We start from the raw sequence: 19,200 nt of genomic DNA on the forward strand, positions 1-19,200 counted from the left end.
TTCAGCAGTGTCTCTGGCCTTGGACAGACAGGATACTTATGCTGGCTTTGGGGCTTTCCTGCCTAGCTGGTGACCTTGAGCACTTCGCTTAAAATCTCTCAGAGCCTCCGTTTCTCCAACTATAAAATAGGAATAAAGCTACTCTTGGGGCTACTTGTGAAAATTAAATAAGATGACATGTAAAATGTGCCTGGAACATAGCAGGTGCCCAATAATTGGCAAGATTGATTAGTCAGACTTCCAGGAAGCCTCGGCTAGTCTCTCTGGTCTCACCCCTCTCCTATTTGGTACCTTCGTTCCCAGATGTGACCCTTCTGACCTTAATCCTTCTCACCCTGCCTCCTGCTGTAGCAGCACCAGGGAAGGGCCATGCAGTGATGATGTAAGGGTCATAGGAATGGAGGATGCTCTTAGTGGACAGAAAAGGAAGACCGATAAGGTGATGAAGCCACACTACCGCTGACCTCCCCGCAACGTGAGCCAGGTACCTGGTCTGCCTCCCTCACTTGCTTTTTGTGCTATGCGTCCCTCTTCCTGCACTCTCTCTGAACATGTCCATCTATTTCTACTTCTATTAACTTCTAGTCTATGCTCTTTAGAACTTCCAGCCTGCACGTGGCTCGCCACGGCTGCCTGACACCCTCACCGCACCATAGCCATTCAGCCTTGGGGCCCAGCAACGGCTGCTTGCGGCGGCTGCGCGAAGGGTCACGTATCCACACCTGGGCCAGTTGGCTGTGGTCATGGGGACAGAGTATGTACTGTGATGCAAGGCTAAAAATATATCTGCGTGTTTGATAGAATAAGCATTTGATAAACAGTTACAAATATAATATTAGAGACTTGTGGAAATTCACTCGAAAAGGAAACAACCCCTGTGAACTATTATTATATACGGTGAACAATCAACTCTCCCTGCACAGAACCCCATGCCAATTTATCTGCTTTGTAAACCCAGGTTTTCTAAACTGCATTGAAGCTTGATATACTCACATGCTTGTTACAACAAATACTGCTCCAGGAAATAACCTCGGGGTCCCCAAACTCTACTGGTGGTATTGGGAGAAGGGCTTCCCCCTTTCTCCAAGTGATCTATTCAATATAATTTTATTTTAAAAAGTGAACCTGAAAGCCCTGGCTGGTATGGTTCAGTGGATCGAGTGTCAGCCTGTGAACCAAGTGTCGCTGGTTCAATTCTCAGTCAGGGCACATGCCTGGGTTGCAGGCCAGGTCCCCAGTTGGGGGTGCGAGAGAGGCAACCGCACATTGATGTTTCTCTCCCTCTTTCTCCTTTCCCCTCTCTCTAAAAACAGATAAATAAAATAAAATAAAATAAAGTAAACTTGTTAAAAAATTAATTAATTTTAAAAATTAAAAAAAAGTGAACCTGAGATGTGAATAAAAAAAGAAAGAAAAGAAAAGCCAACCCCTCATAATGTATACATGTATCAAATCACCACAGTGTACATTTTAAGTATCTTATGATTTTTATCTGTAAATTATACATCAATAATGATAAAAAGTTTTAAATAATAATAAAGTGTGTCTCTTATAGACAACATAAAAAAAAAAAAAAAAAAAAAAAAAAGCCAACCCCTGTTCTCCATCTTTCCCTCCACTCACCCACTGGATTCCCAAATCTTCCTCTCCTCTCCTTCCTTCCCTGCCCTCTCTCATCCCCAGTTATGAGGTTCTTCCCCAGCAGGCAGAGCAGAAGCCTGAACCCTCAGCCAGGTATCTCTGAGAGGAACCAGCAGGCCCAGCGGTAAAGTAAAGGCGTTTGCTCCCTGTTGCCCCTGATGGCTGCTGGAGCAGAAAATGCACAGGTTCCTCCACTTCCAGGTTATGGCCAGAGCTGCGCCAACACCTGCTCACTCCCTTGGCTGATGGTCTGGAGGGAGATGGGATGTACACTATGGCAAAGGCTGGCAGGCTACTGCTCACCCACACAGCCCCTCTGAGTGATTTAGAAACAGACAGCTCCTCTTCCAAGTACTTCACTTCCAAATATCAGAAAAAGGTCACTGCAAATATGCTGTGATGGGAAGGGTGCCCCCCACTCCAGGTGGGGTGTCCTCCTGCAGTGCACAACCTGAACACTTGTGCATGTCAATCCTAAAGACTCATGTGAAGTCAGTCCTCTCTGTCCTGTGAGTGGGAAACTGAGTCTCGCTGACCTTGAGCTATCCCTCCGACTCTTCCCCATGCAATTCCCAGCAGGGATACCATCTCCTTCCTGTATAACCAGCCTCAGCTCTCCAGAGTCACGACTCACCCCCCACCCCCACCCCTGTCCGGCTTCTGAGTGAGGCGGGTCTCGGTTCACATCCCAGCTCCAGCACTTACTAGGACTGTGACCGCAGCGAGCTTTCATGGCCGTCCTGGGCCACAAGTCCCTAGTTTGTGGAATGAGAGTGGTGTCAGCTCTCATATGAGGCTTTACTGAGGATTACGTGCAAGCATATTAATGCACCAGGACCAGGGCCTGGTGCCTGCTGAGTCCCCACCATCAGTTCCCCTCCCTAAAATTTTCCCATTTAACGCCAAACTCTACCTAAGGAAGGTACACAAGCATTTGGCCAAACGGGCAGGTTATCTCCCTAGCCCCATCATTGCAGGCGGGGTTGGGTTATCCAAGTAAAGGGGTTCAAGGGTCAAACAAATGATGTATGAAACACTTGCAAGGCTCCTAGACTGGGTTCTTCCTGAAATTAAAGGTTACTTTATAGTCTGGAATCATTATCCCTGGATTTCTTTATTCGCACATTTGGCTTTTTATTTATGCCAGGGAGTTACTGAGCAGCACACTTGTGCGTTAGAAGGATGCAGGTCAGCTAGTGGCTTCCAACCAAGACATCACCCGGTGGTCCTGGGCAACTCTGCTCACCTCCAGGTTGGCTCGCCAGGGAGGCTGATGGCTCCCTCCCCCACAGATTTCATTTCATCAACAAATTGTTCCAACATCCTGAGTATCATCAGGTGTCAGGAACTGTGTTAATTCGCTTCATGATCTTATTTATTCTTCCCAGTTTCTGCAGGAATGGACATTCCCATGGTCACTTGGACTGTCTTTAATCATTGACAGTCACAGTGTTGCATACTCTTCTTCCTCTTGTTGATGCAATACCACACAAAGATATACAGAGGGTATACTTGCTTCTTGCATTTAAAACTCCATGTCACACAGACATGCAAAGAATTATCTCAGACTTCCTTCTGGGTACAACCCTAGAAACCAGACTCTGTGACTAAAGTTTGACAGACAATTCTAAGATATACAGCTCTTGTCCCTGGGGCCCTGGCTTCCCCTGGAAGCTGCAATTGAAATTCCAATGCCTCTGTTCCCTCTGCCCTTTCTATACTTCTTGCCTGGAAAGCGGGTGAAGGTTTACTATCTGAGGTGACTTTCAAGGTCCGTGGTGAGGTGTTAGTAATTGCCCTCTCCGCCCTCCAACACTGGTCAGCATCTCTCCAGCTGCTGTTCCTAGAAGCCCCAGCAGGTGTCACTGTGACCCTGACCATCTTCACAGGTCCCTGGTTTGGGTCTAACTCACACCTTTGAGTTCGTGGGGGCTCCCAGAGGGGGGACCTCAACTCTAAGGAATCCCACAGAGAGGGGCCTGTCCAAGAGAGAAGAGTCCTGTCTCTGCTTCACTACCTCCCAGGACCCTTTTAGGGAAGAACTGTGGTTCAGTGGAGGTTCAACCTCATGGTCAAGGCGCTAGGCAGTGGGTACAGAGGGTGGAAAGTGAAACAGGAAGAAGGGACCCAGACCTTCCTCACTTCCCTCCAAGCCGGCCAGGTCTCTTCTTCCATTGCATTAGGACAGTGTTTCCACCCCCACCCCCCTTCTACACACACTCTCTCCCTCAACCCACCTGACCACCAGACTTAAGGTTTGGGGACAATCATGGTGATTGCCCAGGGCCACTGGGGGTCAGGAATCACTATGCTGGATGAGGATCCAGAAGGTATAAAGGGGGCTAACTCAGGGAGGCTTCCTGGAGGAGGTGAGTGTGGACCTAATAGATTAACTCAGGCTCTGCTTCATCTGAAGAACAAGAGCAATGAGGAACCAATCTTGGGGGTTCAGTACTGTCTGGGAAAGGGATACTGAAAGGTGAGTTCATCAATGGCCATTTTGGGGGATATTTCTAGGGTTGGGGTGGGCTTCCAGAAACTCTCCCCCCACAAGCCAGAGATGCAGGAGCCAAGACTAAGAGAGTGGGGATGGGGAGGAGCCATAAGGGGTTATGAGGGAATAACAGGATGCAGAGTTGAGAGAGGGGAGTGGGAGACCGTCCTTCTAGGTTAAAATTGGGTCACCTGGATGCGGGAGGGATGTGACAGCAGAGGGACAGGGTGGAGGCAGGGAGTGAGGACTAAAACTGTGCCCAGCCTTAAGACCAGGGCTGAGCCAGGCCAGGTGTGTTTGCTTCCTTGAGCCCTTGGCCTTTCTTGGGATGAAAAGTCAGTGACAAGCCAGGGAGCTGGGCTTTTTCATGGAAGGCACTCAACACCTCCTGTTGTAAAGCCCAGCCAAACCTCAGAGGGCCCTGCAGAGCTTCCCAGTCCACGCTCTGGCCCCTCTCTCCTCCCCTCCCTCACACATCCCTGCTGCCTCCCCATGTCCCAGCCAGACTGCCCTACCCCTGAGGACCTCATGCAGTCGGTCCCGGATATCACCCACCACTCCAGCCACAGCCCAGGACACCACGACCCCCAGCCCCTCCCCCCTGACCAGTGCCTCTTGAGTTGGCAAATTTGCCCTTTTGGTTATCACCTCATGGAAGCAAGTCTTGACACCTGGGGTGGGTCCTGGCCCCAGGTGGGGACAGGAAAGTCTTGAGAACTGGTAAAAACACATGCTTCAGCAGGAACAAGACGCAAAGGAAGCTGGCGGGAAAGCCCCCTCCCCAGCAGGAGCCTGAGAAACAGACAGAGCTCCTCGTGGGCAGTCTCACCTGACTCCTTCCGTTTGAGTCCTGTTTTCCAGGACGCCGGCTCATGTGGGGAACATCTCAGTGCACAATGTATGCCAAATGAGAGATTTCTTCGAACACACGATCACGTCTCCATTTTGTCCAGAACTGGCCTCTCCTGAGCTCTTTCCCGCATGCTCCCTCCTTCACTCGGGCTGCCTGCTGCCCTGAGCAGGAAGCGGGTGTCCCGGCGCAGGCGAGCTGCACCCCCCACCCCCCGCAGTGCCCGGCAGTCTGCACAGCGGCCAGGCGACCCGCTGGAGAGTTGGGGTGGGTGCTGTGCATTTCTCCCTAACACTAACCCTGATGCTTCAAAGGGGGCCGGCCACGCTCGCAGGGCTAGAACTCAGGCTTTCGTGGCACACGGGAGTGTTACCATAGACGGTTCGCTAGTTATTAATGAGGAAGGAGGCAAACGGGCTATGCTCCCTGGTTGATTGTGCTCAACAGTGGCCGGATCGGAAGGGACTGCTTGTTCTCTCATTTAACTGCTGCATGAAGCAGCAGAAATGGCAGCCCGTTTTCAGCGCGCGTAAGGACACCACGTTGAAGGAGCCCTTCCACTGGGGAGCTCTCGCTCTGAGTCAAATGAAAAACGATTGGTCGGGACTCCGGGCCACCGTCGGTGCACACGCAGACTCGTTTACTGATAGCCCCTGTGCTGAGTGCGCTGTGCGCAAGCCCCTCGGTGGGTGTCTCTTGATTGAGAGCCAGGGCCTGGGACCCTTAAGTCCTTGTGTTGCCAACAGCCCTCACCCTCTATTTCCTGCTTGTGTGGTAGACTCCTCATGGAAGCAGATGCGGTCACCGACGGGGCTGCAAGGACACGGTCCCCGAGTGCCAAGGCACAGTATAGAGCAGCCTATTCCCACTCTGGGATGTATGATAAAGACCAAAGGGACAGAGCGCAGGTTGGGTACTTACCAGCCCCCCGGCCCAACCATCTAAGTTCCCTGTTGAGGATTCCTAGGCACCCCCCCATGTGCTGGTCACCCACCCTGAGCCAACAGAATACTTCTCCATTGACAGGCCATGCTGGATTTCCCTGGCTTCCCTGTGTCCACCAGCCCCTGCCAGCTTCCTGGGGCCCCTGGCTGATGAGTTTCAGCCCAGAGATGGCTGCGGCATTTCGGTGGCCAGGGCCAGCGCTTTCCCTGAGTCCTCCTGCCTTGCTCTGTGGCCCAATCTCCTTCATCCCTAACCCCCAGGAGCGGGGGCAGGGCTGGGGGCAAGAGGGGCTCTCTGCAGGTAGGGGCAAGGGTGGGGGCTAGGGGCTCCCCTAACTGCAGAGGCTAGCCTTACACACCCACCAACACATGTCCCTCTTTATGGCCAGGGCTTTCTCTCAGCGCTTAAAGGCAACAGTGAAAAGAGCAGGGCTGATTCTGGCTGCCTAGTCGTCTCCTGGCAACAGGCCTGGCAGGAGGTCTTTCTTTCCACCCCCCACCTCCCTTCTCTCCTCCACCCCCCCCCTTTTTCTTTTCCCCCCTGTGTCTTGTGTTGTGTATCATTAAAACTTCCCTCCCAGCCACTTTGCAGCCAACAACCAGGCCCTTCTGGGGCCAGTTCCTTTGGGGCAGCTCAGCCAGCCGGCCCTGCGGGTGGGGGCTCTGAGGGGTCAAGCCCCTAGAGACAGGCTTTGTGTCCTGGAACCAAGGCTTAAACTCAATTTGGCAACCTTCCGCACGTTCACGAGGGGCAGCCTCTAGGTTAGCCCCCTCCCACGCACCTCTTCCTTCTCTCCTTTCCTCTCCTCCCTTTCAGGTCCCAGGCTCTTCTGTTAATGCCAGCAGTGCCACTGGGCACTGTACAGTCCTGCTAGGGCCTCACGAACAACCCCTCACCTAGAAGGACAAGCCTCCACTGAAGGCCGGGACAGCCCCAGCCAAAGGCCTGCAGCCAGCTCTGGCCCAGTGTCCTGGTCTGGCCTGAAAGGGACGGAGACACAAGGGTGATGGGCTGCAGAGACCCTCAAATCCATGAGAGTCCAGACCAGGAGGACTCCTCATTTGGCCACCACAATCTAGAGGGACACTGAAACCCAGGGAGGGGAAGAGCCTTGCCCAGGGACACACAGCCAGATAGGGGAAGCTGGAGCTGACACCCTGGTCTCTGGTCTCCCTCTCCTGTGGCTCTTTATACTCCTTACTGGCGGGAGACAGGGGGGCCTGTGAGCTGACGCACCTTCTGGGCCCTGACTTGCCAAGGCCTAGTGCAGTACCCAAGGGATGTCTGAACTGGGCCAGGCCACCTAAGGCCTGGACTGGAGGGATGACCCAGCCAGTGCCTTGCCCAGCTCCTCTAGACAGCAGGGAGACAGCTAAGCTTCCTCCTCCACACCGCCCCCAGCCCCCCGCCCCCCGCCACCACCATAAGTATCTGGGTCACAGAGGCCTGGTTCTGGGCCACCCTGTCATCCAACATATTCATAAGGCTGGATGGGTGGCCCCAAAGTCTCTTATCTGACACATCAAGGTAGGGATGATTCTGGGTGATTCTTAGCTCGTGGCTTCCAGATCCAACTCTGGTGCCCTCCAGTTCTGCCAGCTGCAGCCTAGCTCACCCCCAGGACCCGCAGCCCACCAGCAGGTGCAGCCACCAAGAAGATGCCCTGACCACACAGGCTGGCACTTGTGGGGCAGTCCACTCAGTTGTCCCCATGATCCAACGTCTTCTGGACTCAAGGCATTTCCATGCCTCATTCACACCACAGCTACATGCAAACCATTCTATTTTCTTAACACTTTCCTTTAAATTGATTCGAATTGTTCTTAATAACTTCAACTACAAAGGAAACTTTAGATTACTATGATTTTCAACAATGTAATTTAATTCTAATCAGATACTATTGCCCCCTCACCGCCCCCCACTCCCACCCCAGCCAAAGGCTCTGGGTGACCTTCTCTTTTCATTAGAAAGAGATTGTAGCAAGAGTTGCATGAGCACCAGTCTTTCTCCTTGACAATGCTCAGAAGGAGTGTTGGAGAATGGGATAGGGAATATGAATAAATGAGTTTTCTCACTGTGTTTAAAGTTATTTAACACCATGCTTCATCTCGTGGGGCGTCCACGGTCCTCTCCAGCCTCTGAGAAGCACCACCAATAGTCCTGGGAGCACTCTCCAAATCCCTACCTTTGGCCAAGGAATATTTCAGACTTTATTAAACTCTGGAGCACAAAAAAATAAAATAAAATAAAAATGTTTTGACCCTTGCTAGGGTGGCTCAGTGGATTGAGTGTCAGCCTGAGAGCCAAAGGGTCACTGGTTCAATTCCTGCCAGGGCACATGCCTGGGATATGGACCAGGTCCCCCATTGGGGGTGCGTGAGAGGCAACCACCCATTGATGTTTCCTCCCTTTCTCCGCACCCTTTCTCTCCCCCTTTCCCTTCTCTCTAAAAATAAATAAATAAAGCCTTTAAAAAAATGTGTTGGTTATGCCATCTACTCTCTGATTTGGGAATCAGAAAACCATTTCTCATCTTCGCACCACCCCCACCCCTTTATGTGCAGAACAAAGGAGAGAGGGGGGCCTGGGGAGTATCTGAGTAGGGGTGGGCCAGGAGGATGAGGCCAAGGAAACCTCTGGGGCCCAGCAAAGCAGGAGAGCTGGGAACGCCATCACTACCACCACTGTCCCTCAATCATTAGACTGTCTGGTCAGGATTTTGCCATTTGTTTGGTCACAGGTTAGTAAGTCTAAAAGTACCAGCATGTGTTGCCTATTATATGCCCCCAAGTTCTTTGCCATTTGCCCCCGTGAGCTGTGGAATTAGTATTCCCATTTGCCAGATAAGAAAACAGGCGCACAGATGTCTACATCACTTGCCCCAAATTCACAGCTAAGCAGTGAAGCCAGGATTTAAAGTTGTTCTGTCTGATCATAGAGACCACGGTCCCCCCACAGTATTTGTCTGACACCCTCCCCACAACCTGAGGCCCTTTGCCTGGCAGGGACAGACCTTCAGAAACCCAGGCCCCTCGGGTCAGAGGGTGAGGCTCATGCACAGAGGCCTGAAAATGTGGGTGGAAGGCAGAACACAGCCCTCTGTTCTCTGTCCCAGAAGCAGCCGTGGAAGTGCAGTGTGTGTATGTTTGAGGGCTGCTTCTGCCCGAGGCTGGGGAGGGGAGGGCAGGGCTGAGTTGGGGGGCTGGGGGGCAGGCAGGGAGTGCAAAAGGAGAGCAGCTGAGCTGCTGAAGCTATTTTTAGAGAATAGAGATATAGTTCACACATCATTGAGTTCACCATATTAAAGTGTAGCATTCAGTGGCTTTTAGTATACAGTAGTCCCTCTCTATATCGTGGTTCACTTATCGCGGGATTTTAAAAAATATTATATTTAATTATTTATTGTGGATTTCTCGCTATATCATGGGATTTTGCGGTACTGTACAGAAAATACTAAAATAAATGTAAGGTTCGTACTTCGCGGGCTTTCACCTATTGGGGGGGGGGTCTAGAACGTAATACCTACAATAAGTGAGGGATCACTGTATTCCGTAAGTTGCGCACCCATCACCACTACCTGATGCCAACATTGTCATCACCTCCAAAAGATACAGCTGTTTGCGAAGGAAAAGGCGGCGCCAGATGGAGCTATATTCTGGATTAATTTAGAACCCCGCCTCAAGCCTACACCCTCTTTTTTGTTTCCTTCTCTGCGCCCCCATCGCCACCCCAACCCCGCCCACCCCCAAGCTGTCTTGGAATGAGTCTTCAGCTTCAGGTTCCAATTACAACCTTACCCCATCTAAACTGAACCCCCAAACCAAGAAAGAGGAGCCTAACCAGCCTTAAATTGAAGCAACTCAACTTGTAAGTCAATCGGCAATGTATCATCTACCTGCCCTCCAGCAGACACTTGGGCAGGAGGACACAGATTTCAGTTAGGGGGGCTTTGGTTGCAAGTAACGGCCAGAAGTGGCATAAACAACAAGGAATGTGTATCATTCACATGACGAGAAGTTCCAAAGCAGGGCCGCCCTGGAGTTAGCGAAGGTCTCTGCAGTGGGGTCCGAGACCCCGCTCCCTTCTCTCTCTTTGTTCTTCCCCCACTGTTAGCCTCCTCCTCGGGCAGCGTTCCTATGGTCACAGGATGGCTGCTGCAGCTCCAGGCATCCCACCCAGACACAACGGTGTCTAAAAGCAGGGAAAAGGGAAATTTCGTAGCCTCATTCTAAGAGCCCCCCAAAAGCTTTTCCCAGAAGTCCTTTTACACCATCCAACAGACTTTCCTTCACATCTCATTGGCCCAAACTGGGTTATATGCCTACCTCTAAAGCAATCCCTGGCAAGGGGAGTGGGTCTTCACGATTGGCTTAGGCTGGGGAGGGGTGGGTACCAGAGCAAACTGGGGTCTCCGCCAGCCTAGAGGAAGGGGCCACCAGCAGTGTGAGCTTTTCTGCCACCTAAATAGAGGGCTTTACCCCTGAGAGGCTCAAGAAAGAGCAGCTGACTCCCACAAAGGAATGGAAGGGGCATTCACCTATCACTTAAAATGTCTCAGGTGCCATTTCAAACACTGCAGGCATTACTCCACTCAATAGGCAACAGCTCTTTGAGGCAGGTGTTATTACTGTATACCCATTTTTTCAGATGAGGAAACAGGCTCCGAGAGGGTCAGTAATATATCCAATATCACACAGTAAAAGATAGAGCTGGGGTTCATTGGGGGTAACAGTGATGGCATGATATCTGGGCTCTAAGACAACCACTGAGACAGAGGGTCTCCCCAGCTAAACATAAGGAAACCCACTGAGGCCTCACCTGGAAACCAAAGTGAAGAAGCAAAGGAGATGGGCTCTGCCAGGTGTGGGGCAATGCCAGACAGGTGCCCTTGCTCTGCCCAAGGACCTGCCTGTACCTGTCCCAGCCACAGCCACCTGTTCCTGGACCCCTGCTGGTAAGGCAGCTCTGATCTCATTGCCAGCCCACTGGGCCGCCATCTGTGTGTCCCAGCTCCCAGGACCCAAGGCTGCACTCATCTGTGGGCAAAAAAGTTAGCTGGCAGAGCCCTGGAGGGTGCAGACCAGAATTTGACCAGAAATTTCTGCACCATCTCCAAAGATGTTAGGCTTGTCCTATCCTATCTCCCTAATGTACCACCATTGAAGTCTTTCCTCCAAGACCCCTGAGATAGAAAGAACCTTTGCAGCTCTTGGTTTTTAAGGAAACATTGATCTGATCCCCTGCCTCTCCAGCATCACACGGCCACGAGTGCTCACCTTGTGCTCAGTGAAGATGAAGGAATGAATGGTGAATGAATGAACCATCACTTGCATGCATAGAACACCTACTGTGTGTGGCATGTGTGGAGGGGGTGGGGTGCGTGGCTTATTAATGAGAAAGGCAGGCTTCTTGAGGATGAGCCATTCCTCCCTAGGGCTCAGCCCCAGGCTTCACCCACAGCAGATAACAAGTGGGTGTGGACATTGGGATTGACAGAAGCCCTTTCTGCCCTAGGAGCGGGTGAGGAGACGCTCAGCTTGGCTGAGGTTGGAGACTGAAGAAACCAGGGATGGTTCTTGGGCTTCATCAAGGGCTCCCCTCCTCTCCTATGACTGGTTATATCCCACCCACCAGGGAGTGGAAGGAAAACAGGGAGGCATGGTCCTGACCAAGAGAAGCCATGTCATCAGACACACACACACACACACACACACATACACATAACCACATGGAGGTCTGGCTCTCCTTTCCTGGGGAAGGAGCGCTTCCCTGGCAAGAACTGACCTTGGGTTAGAGCCAGCCATCTCTGGGTGGGAGCTCAGGGCTCTGGGGCAAAGGCAGACTAAAGGGCAATGGAGGAAGGTTGAAAAGGAGGAAGGAAGGGAAAGAGACAGAGGAAAAGAGAGACAGAGAGGGAACATGGGGCCCATCAAACCCCAGGCACGCTGTGCAGTGGCAACTTCCAGACAGACTGCCGACCTCTGATCTCAACCCCCTTGGAGCAGTATAGGTGTCATCTGAGAAGGAAGCAGGGGCCAGAAAACAGTGGAGAAGCTGGGGTGAGCAGGGCACTCTAGAGGCCAACATCTACTCACAATGGGGGAAGTGAGGACCCCAGAGGGGCATAAGAAGCCTGGACATGAGACAGTAGTCCTCCCATCTGAGGTCCTAGCCTCTGTTCCCTCCCTCAGCCAGTCATCAACAATGTTTATAAAGGGTCTACTATGTGCCAGACAGCTCTGGGCTTTGGGGCTTCAGCAGTCCATGGGGTTTAGATTTTAGAGTAGGAAATAGACAACATTAAGTGAGCAACTTAACAGATACATTTGATGTGTCATACAGTAAGATAAGGTCAGATTTAAGAGCTATGCAGAAAAATAAGTTGGAATAAGAAGTCCAGAGGGACAGAGTTGGGGGGCAGTTAGTGGTATGTGGGTCCTCTCTGAAGAGATTTTGAGGTGGGTTTCCAGTGGACAAATCTTTCTCCAGGAGGCTCTGGGGCACCTGAGGATGCACCGCTTAGCTTAAGCTGACAGGGCCAGAAGGAGCCACTCAAGAGAGCTGCTTGTTCCTCAGCCCCTAAGAGAGAAGCAAGAAACCCAATATTTATTATTCACCATCCGCGGTCTGGCATTCTGTCAGCACCGTTCTCATTTAACGCTGACAACTCCCTACGAGATATAAAGTATTATCTCCACCTCACTCAGAATAGAGGAGACTCAGAGATCACTGGCAGCTGGCCAGCGGTGCCTGCCACCACCCCCACCCCCACCCCCCGCCTCTCTGTTGCTCCCTTCCTTTTAAAAGACTTTGACCCCAAGTCACTTTCCAAAATGCCCTTGGGGAACTGGAGATGACTGAGACTGAGAAATGACTCCTGTGGCAGGGAAAAGCCCTCACATTCCCACAGGTGGCACCTGTGATCTTGGGGTGCGGGCGGGCTACGTGAGAAAAGTCTTGATGACATCACCCTGCCTTTTGCAGCCTCCCTTGTCCCCCCGATGACACAAGGCTGCTGCAGCTTCAGGGTCCTTGCCTGGCAGTGCCCAGGAGTGCAAGCCCACCGCGAACCTCACATCTCCTCTGCTCTCCCTCGCCCTGCATCTGGGGCTGCCCACCTCCCAAGGGAGCCACCTGGGTGGGGAGGAAAGGGGAGCCTGAGCCACGCACACTTTATCCCCAACTAAGCTTGGGGATTGCGAAGTAGATTAAGGGCATTCACTCATGAGAACGCCTACTTAACCTGGATCCCCAAAGATCTGGGTGCACACCAAAAAAGGCGCGGGCTCTCGGCCCGCGGGTGCAGGGCGGGGCAGGGTGCCCGGTCCTCACCGGAGGACTTCTTGCTTTATTATCAGCACTGCCGCCAGGGGGCGCGCCAGGGCCGGGAGACGGAAAGGCGGCAGGCGCGGGGTGCCTTGGTGTATTCCACTGACATTTGCTGCTCACCAAAGTGCTTACACTGTGCAGGCTATCGGCATTTCCAGGACGCTACCTCTACGCTGGGAAGTTTAAATAATTCTTGTTCAGTTAATTCCTGCGCTGATGACTCCATACTACCGCCCTCCTGCCTTCAGTGGCCTCCAAGGAACTCGGTTGAAACGGTCTGTGGCTCCTGTATCTCTTAGCATAAACTTCAAAGCCCCTTTCTGTGGGTCAGAGTGTGGGGCCCCCACGCGTGCGCCTCGCGGTTCCTCACGTTGTATTGGGCCTCTGGCCTTTCACACTTGCTGCTTCCCTCGCCTACAGCAGCTTTCCCTCTCTCTTCATCCCCAGGCCAGACTGGGCGCCGCAGCACCCCGCAGCCGTCCGGCATGTTCCCAGCAAAAATGAATGGCACAACGCTTGATCGGAGATTTCCTCCTCCCTCGGCGCGACAGACGGGTAGCCGCCTGCGGGCGGGCGGGGGCCAGGCCGTCGGGTTCTTTGTCTGGATGGTGCCTCCGCAGGGGGCGCGGTGGAGTAGCGCTGAATTCACAGTGGCCTACTGCCTGCCCCTGGAGAGCGCACATCAACAGGAACCTGGGAGCAGCTAGAGAGGTGGGGGTGGGATGAGGGTGGGCAGGTCGGAGGTCCCCAATACTCACACACAAAACACAAAGTACTTCCCACGTGCCGCCAGGGGTCTGGCCCTCGCCGCCTTATTTGCCCTCTTTCAAGAGCCCCCATTCAGGGTCCACCTCGGGGTCCACCGCATGGCATCCTCCACCTCCCCACTCTAGCTGGCTTTGGAGTAAATTTAACCCTTTCCCTATCTAATGCAACCCACCCCGCGGTCCAGGGCGCCGGTTAGAGAAGATGTTTCCATATGTGACACGTGGCGCGGGGGCGCCCTCCCCCTCCCAGCAGGGACCAGTCCCATGTTCCAACCGACAGCGCTGGGCAGGCAGGAGGAAGGAAATTAAGCTTGTGTTGAAGGAAGGACACCTGGCAGGGGAGGAGAAAGGGATCAGGAATCCCCTCCTCTGGGTAGCTTTCAAGTGGGGGGAAATCCCCACACGTGCTTCCACTCTCCAGGGGCCATTCGGGGCCACACACAAGTTCCCACACCGTCTCTCCAGTCCTCTACTTCCTCAGGCTGTGCGGGGGCACAAATCTGGATTACCCCCCTCCACTCAATTGCTTCCCGGCCTTCTTTTCATTCCTTTCCCGGTGCTCATGACCTGGGTCTCCGGGTGCTCCCAGGCTGCCTGGAGGAGGCAGTGGATACTGGTCATAGGCAGATGACCAGTCTTACCCTACATGTCCCAGGGCTACAGGCTGGGCACCTCTCAGCCAACCAACATCCTGCAGACTTAGAAGTCTTTTGCCCCCATTGCCCAGGGCTGGCACCTGTGGAATTTTGGAGTCCAGAAATGATTCCAAGCGGTCAGTCGTCTAGCTCCCATCTCCCAACCACACTGGAGTCTTGGTGGCCAGGAAATGTAGCCCTCCTCCGCTCTCAGCAAGATGATTATGGGGCTCTGGAGCCCTCCACGCTGTCAGGCAGGATTTGAGGTCCAGCAAACACCTCTGATCAGAAAATCAGCTGAGAGCCCCTGCTGGGTAGGACGGAAATCCGGGTGAGACCTAGCAGGCCATTAGGGGTGTGTGTGTGTGGAGCTCTCTACCCCTAGAGTCGAACCCTGGGGCGCTGCAGCTTAAAAGAATGGCAGATCCATTGTGACCCCCTTTCCTGGTGAATCATAAAAAAGGAACCTAGTGTCAGCCCACCACGAGGGCATCTCCGCAGACTCCACCCCATCCACTGTCCCTGGGCGGGTTAGGGCTTTTTCTTTTGCTCATCCTTCCCCTTTTCCCCTTCTTTCTCCTTGGGCTCCCGCTGCTAGCATCTCTCGCTCTCTCACTCTCCTGCACTCTCTCTCCCTTTTCTTCCCTTCCCTCCTCTCTTTCATCTCTCCCCCGACCCCACCCCCTCCAGTCGGGCTAGGAACGCAGCAGAAGCCGTGACAAGCCCAGGCGGCTCTCCCGACCCTTGGTTCCCCGGGGCCAGTTCCCCGAGCTCCCCTCGGCCGAAGCAGCCGTGTGCGGAGAGGGCGCTCAGGATGCGCAGGGCCAGCGGGTTGGAGCTGTGGGCATGGGTGGCCCAGATCAAAGGCCAGAAATGTATGGCCCCCTGACGTGAACTTCCTCCAGCCGTGCCCCCCACCTGGTGAAAAGCCCGCGTTCCAGGCCTCAGCGGGACTGGGCGCTGCCCCTTCGGCTGCGTTCCCTGAGCAGCGGCCCTTGCCTCCCTCCCACGGGCTTTGCTTTCTTCACCCCGGGCCCAGGGCTGCTCCAGGGTCCCGAGTGCCTCGGGGGGCCTTGGGTGGCCAGGAGTGAGTTTTGGGGGGCAGGCCGCCCAGGTGACAGGGGCCCCGAGTCCCCCCAAGGTCTGTCCTCCATCTCGGCACCACTCTGGTCTGAGACCTAATTCCTTGACTCTGGAGGGGGAAAGGACGGAAAGAACCCACAACCCACGAGGGAACGACTTTTTTTACCTATGTTGAGGGATCGGGTATTTGTGTGCATTTGGTGTCCACACGGGGGAAAGGGACGTTATCACCAAACCCCAGGCTGGACTCAAGGGTTTCAGACAGGAAAGTTGGGGTGTGTGCGTGCCTGCAGGGCCGCAGGGTCTTCCGAGGACCCCGGTTGCTTTCCGCATTTCACCCACCCCCAGCCCATCCTCAAGATCCAAACGGGACTGTGGGTGCTGCTTCTGACCCGAGCTGAAGGCCGGGCCTGAACCCCTCGAGGAGGAGAAAGTGACCCGTCTCCCGAGCAGGAAATGCAACTGGCTTCTGGTGTCAGTTGCAGGAAATGCAAAGGCAGCAGGAGGTCCCGATACCGATCTGATCCCTGACAAAAGACTCAAATGACACTCGGCTCTGTCCCCCGGCGCCGCCCGCAGCCAGACCTTCGAGCCTCCGTGGACCCTTCTGCGCGCCTCTCGGACACCCGGGAAGCGACCTCCTGCGGCCGGGTCCAGTGGCTGGTGGCTCGCGGGCTCGGGAGGCTGAGAGGGGCTGCATTTCCCAACCCCCTCTGCGACCCTCGGATCCTGTCCTGCTGGAGTGAGGTTTCTGGAAACATCTGTGTTTTCTACTGTCGATTCCTCAAAGGCCCAAGCCCCAAGGGGTCACGGTCTCCCGCGGGAAAAGGAGCCACCCCTCCATGCCCACGCCGACCCCGCACCACGTGAACGCCGCGGTCGGAGCTCTATCCCCCGTAACCTGGCCGGAGGGGTGCCGCGGCGGTCCCGCGCCAGCAAGCGGGTCCAACGTGCTGTCTCCCAGCCCCCGCCCCAAGTTCTCCCTGTGTTCGGGGCGCGGGCTTTGCCCAAGTTTGCTGGGCGATGCCCTTCCCGGAGCCCGACTCGTGGGCCGGGCGGGAGGGGCGCGTGATTGACAGGCTGAACTACAGACTCATCTCTTACCTTAGGCCGCGGGCGCTGATTGGCTGCTCGCTGACATCCTCAAACCCGGCTGCTCCGCGCTGGGCTCGGAGGGGGGCGGCTGCGGGTGGAGGTGCGCTTCTGACAAGCCCGAAAGTCATTTCCAATCTCAAGTGGACTTTGTTCCAACTATTGGGGGCGTCGCTCCCCCTCTTCATGGTCGGGGGCAAACTTCCTCCTCGGCGCCGCTTCTAATGGAGCCCCACCTGCTCGGGCTGCTCCTCGGCCTCCTGCTCTGTGGCACCGGGGTCCTCGCCGGCTACCCAATTTGGTGGTAAGACTCGCCTCTTGTCTACCCGCGGCCCGATTTCTTCGCCGAGTCTCGGGGAGGTGGGGGGCGTTGACCGGGGGTGGGCTCCGGCGGGGCTGGGGCTCCTTCCTCTTTGCCTCCTTCCAGCCCCCCATCCTCCTACCCCTCCTGGATTTTCTGCTGGTGTCGCCTTCAGAATCCAACTCCTGGCTTCTCTGATAATCACCATTTTCCCTGCTACTCGCTGCAGAGGCAGGAGGACTTTCCCGTCTCAGAAGGTCTCTTGTTCTTAGACCCTAATAACCTTCCACTCGTCCCAATCTGGGGGCCCCGAAGACTCTCCATTTGCTTGCAGCCGGGTTTCTGGAAATCCAGCGCTGTCCCTGGGGCCCAGCCACTCCTCTTCTCCATTTTGGGGTCTTCATGGGCAATATAATCCTGTTTCTTGCCACCCCCACCTCTGCCGGCGCCTCCATCAAGAAATTTCCCCACAATAACCCCCTTTTGCCTTCATATTTCAGACTCCAATGGCTTCAGGGATCCCAGGGGCAGGGGCATGGGGGGGGGATTTCATCAGACTCTCCCTACTCTGCTCTAGATTAATCTTGAGCCTCAGAAGTGAATGTGGTATTTGCTGATCTGAGATGCCATTGAATTCGGATTTTATTCATGTCTTGCTTGTCCATCCTGGCGAAAGGGGGGCTCCTTGAAAATGTAGTTGTTCTGAAGGGAGCGGGTTTGTTCTCTGACCAAGACCCCCATTCTCCATGTTAAATTCGTTCCTTTTGGAAAACCGAGGACGGAGGAGAAAGGGAGAGAGGGAAAGGAGAATTCTGTCCCCGATAAATACAGATACAAAAGACATTTTTAGTAAATAAGGCTGGTAAACCAGGCGCGGTGTTTTGTGGCGGGTGTGCGTTTATGGGGGAGCCGACCGAGGAATAAACAGCCCTTTAGGAGCCCCAGTTCCAGGGAGCCCCCTTGTTTTCCAAGCAGCCCCATCGCCCCCCAGCAGGTCCCAGAGGCCAGAGGGGAAAGACACACTGAAACCAGTTCTCTAAATTACACCCGCCTCTCCTCAGTCTCCAGCCCCCTGCATTCCGGAAAACTTTAATTAAAGAATCTTCCCCTCCTGGACATAGGACGGCCTGGGTCTGGGGGGGTGGGAGGTGAGTAGGAAGAATTTAGGATCTGTGAGTAAAAAGAGGGGCTGTGGCCCCTGGGGTGAAAGTCGGAGAGGAGAGCCACCAGGGTGTGGTGCCAACTGTGTGTCCCCCTTTTCCCTGGCTTGCCACCCCTTCTCCTGCCCAGGATAAGGGACCAGAGCCAGGACGTTGGGGGCCACACCCTGAGTCCGCCTCTAGTTGTTTGCCCGTGGCAGCATTTGTTTCTGGAGCTTTGGGGGCTGGATGGGGGCAGGAGCAGGGCAGGGCCGCTGATCTCTGTTTAGAAGGTGCTGAGAGTTGCTCCCAGGACAGGCACCCAAGGGGAAGCCTTTCTTCTGCCCAGCCCATCCTTCCCGTGGCACTGGGCTGGCCTGAGGCCTCCTGTGTGCATAAAGAAGTCTGTGGGGGCGTCAGGGGCAGCCGGGGATTCCAGGCTGGGGGCTTTGCCTGTTGCAAGGAAGGCCACTGTGAAAACCAGTCCTGCCTCTGTGGCCCTTGCTGACCCCTTTTCTGATCTCTCTACTAGAGCTATGCTGTTCTTTGCCTTCACAGGGATCCTGGCCAGGGGGGAGGGTAGGAAGGGAAGGTGTGGAGCTCCACAGGCTGCAGGGACCAGCAAGAGCAACCAGGTCTCTCTACCCTATGAATTGGAGGAGGCATTTCCCTGGGCAGTGCCTGTAGGGAGGGTGGAGGTTGGTGTGTAATGGTGTATTGGGGGCATCTAGATAGGAACCGCCCAACAGAAAGATGTTGGAAAGCCAGAACATTGGCCCTAATGTAATGCTGGACTCATGGATTGTTTGTGGGTTGAGGGGACAGGGATGCTGCTTTGTCTGAGCAGAGATCTGTGCGTGTGTGTGTGTGTGTGTGTGTGTGTGTGTGTGTGTGTTGAGTTCTAGGTCTAGGACCTTACGGGGT

The 19,200-nt window shown here is 54.3% G+C and overlaps 2 protein-coding genes across 3 annotated transcripts in view; one reads left to right on the plus strand and one right to left on the minus strand.

Moving 5' to 3' along the window:
- Nucleotides 1-17,024, minus strand: part of WNT9B (Wnt family member 9B) — a 45,249-nt gene extending 28,225 nt beyond the window's left edge. The window contains exons 1-4 of the mRNA XM_090257572.1: nucleotides 16,849-17,024; nucleotides 15,343-15,499; nucleotides 10,846-10,966; nucleotides 6,827-6,910 (exon numbers count right to left, since the gene is read on the minus strand). Of these exons, the coding sequence (XP_090113698.1) occupies nucleotides 6,827-6,910; nucleotides 10,846-10,966; nucleotides 15,343-15,499; nucleotides 16,849-17,024 (538 nt within the window). The remainder of the gene's footprint in view (nucleotides 1-6,826; nucleotides 6,911-10,845; nucleotides 10,967-15,342; nucleotides 15,500-16,848) is intronic.
- The window catches only part of WNT3 (Wnt family member 3), a 46,073-nt gene continuing 43,751 nt past the window's right edge, over nucleotides 16,879-19,200 (plus strand). Inside the window, exon 1 of one of the 2 annotated variants that reach the window (XM_090292766.1) lies at nucleotides 16,879-17,140. In XM_090292766.1, the coding sequence (XP_090148892.1) occupies nucleotides 17,061-17,140 (80 nt within the window). In that variant the 5' untranslated portion in view covers nucleotides 16,879-17,060. The remainder of the gene's footprint in view (nucleotides 17,141-19,200) is intronic. The other variant, XM_090292765.1, reaches the window with a different exon arrangement.

Source organism: Furipterus horrens, unplaced genomic scaffold (genome assembly GCF_987537825.1).
Source record: "Furipterus horrens unplaced genomic scaffold, mFurHor1.1.pri manual_scaffold_11, whole genome shotgun sequence".
NCBI classification, from domain to species: Eukaryota; Metazoa; Chordata; class Mammalia; order Chiroptera; family Furipteridae; genus Furipterus; species Furipterus horrens.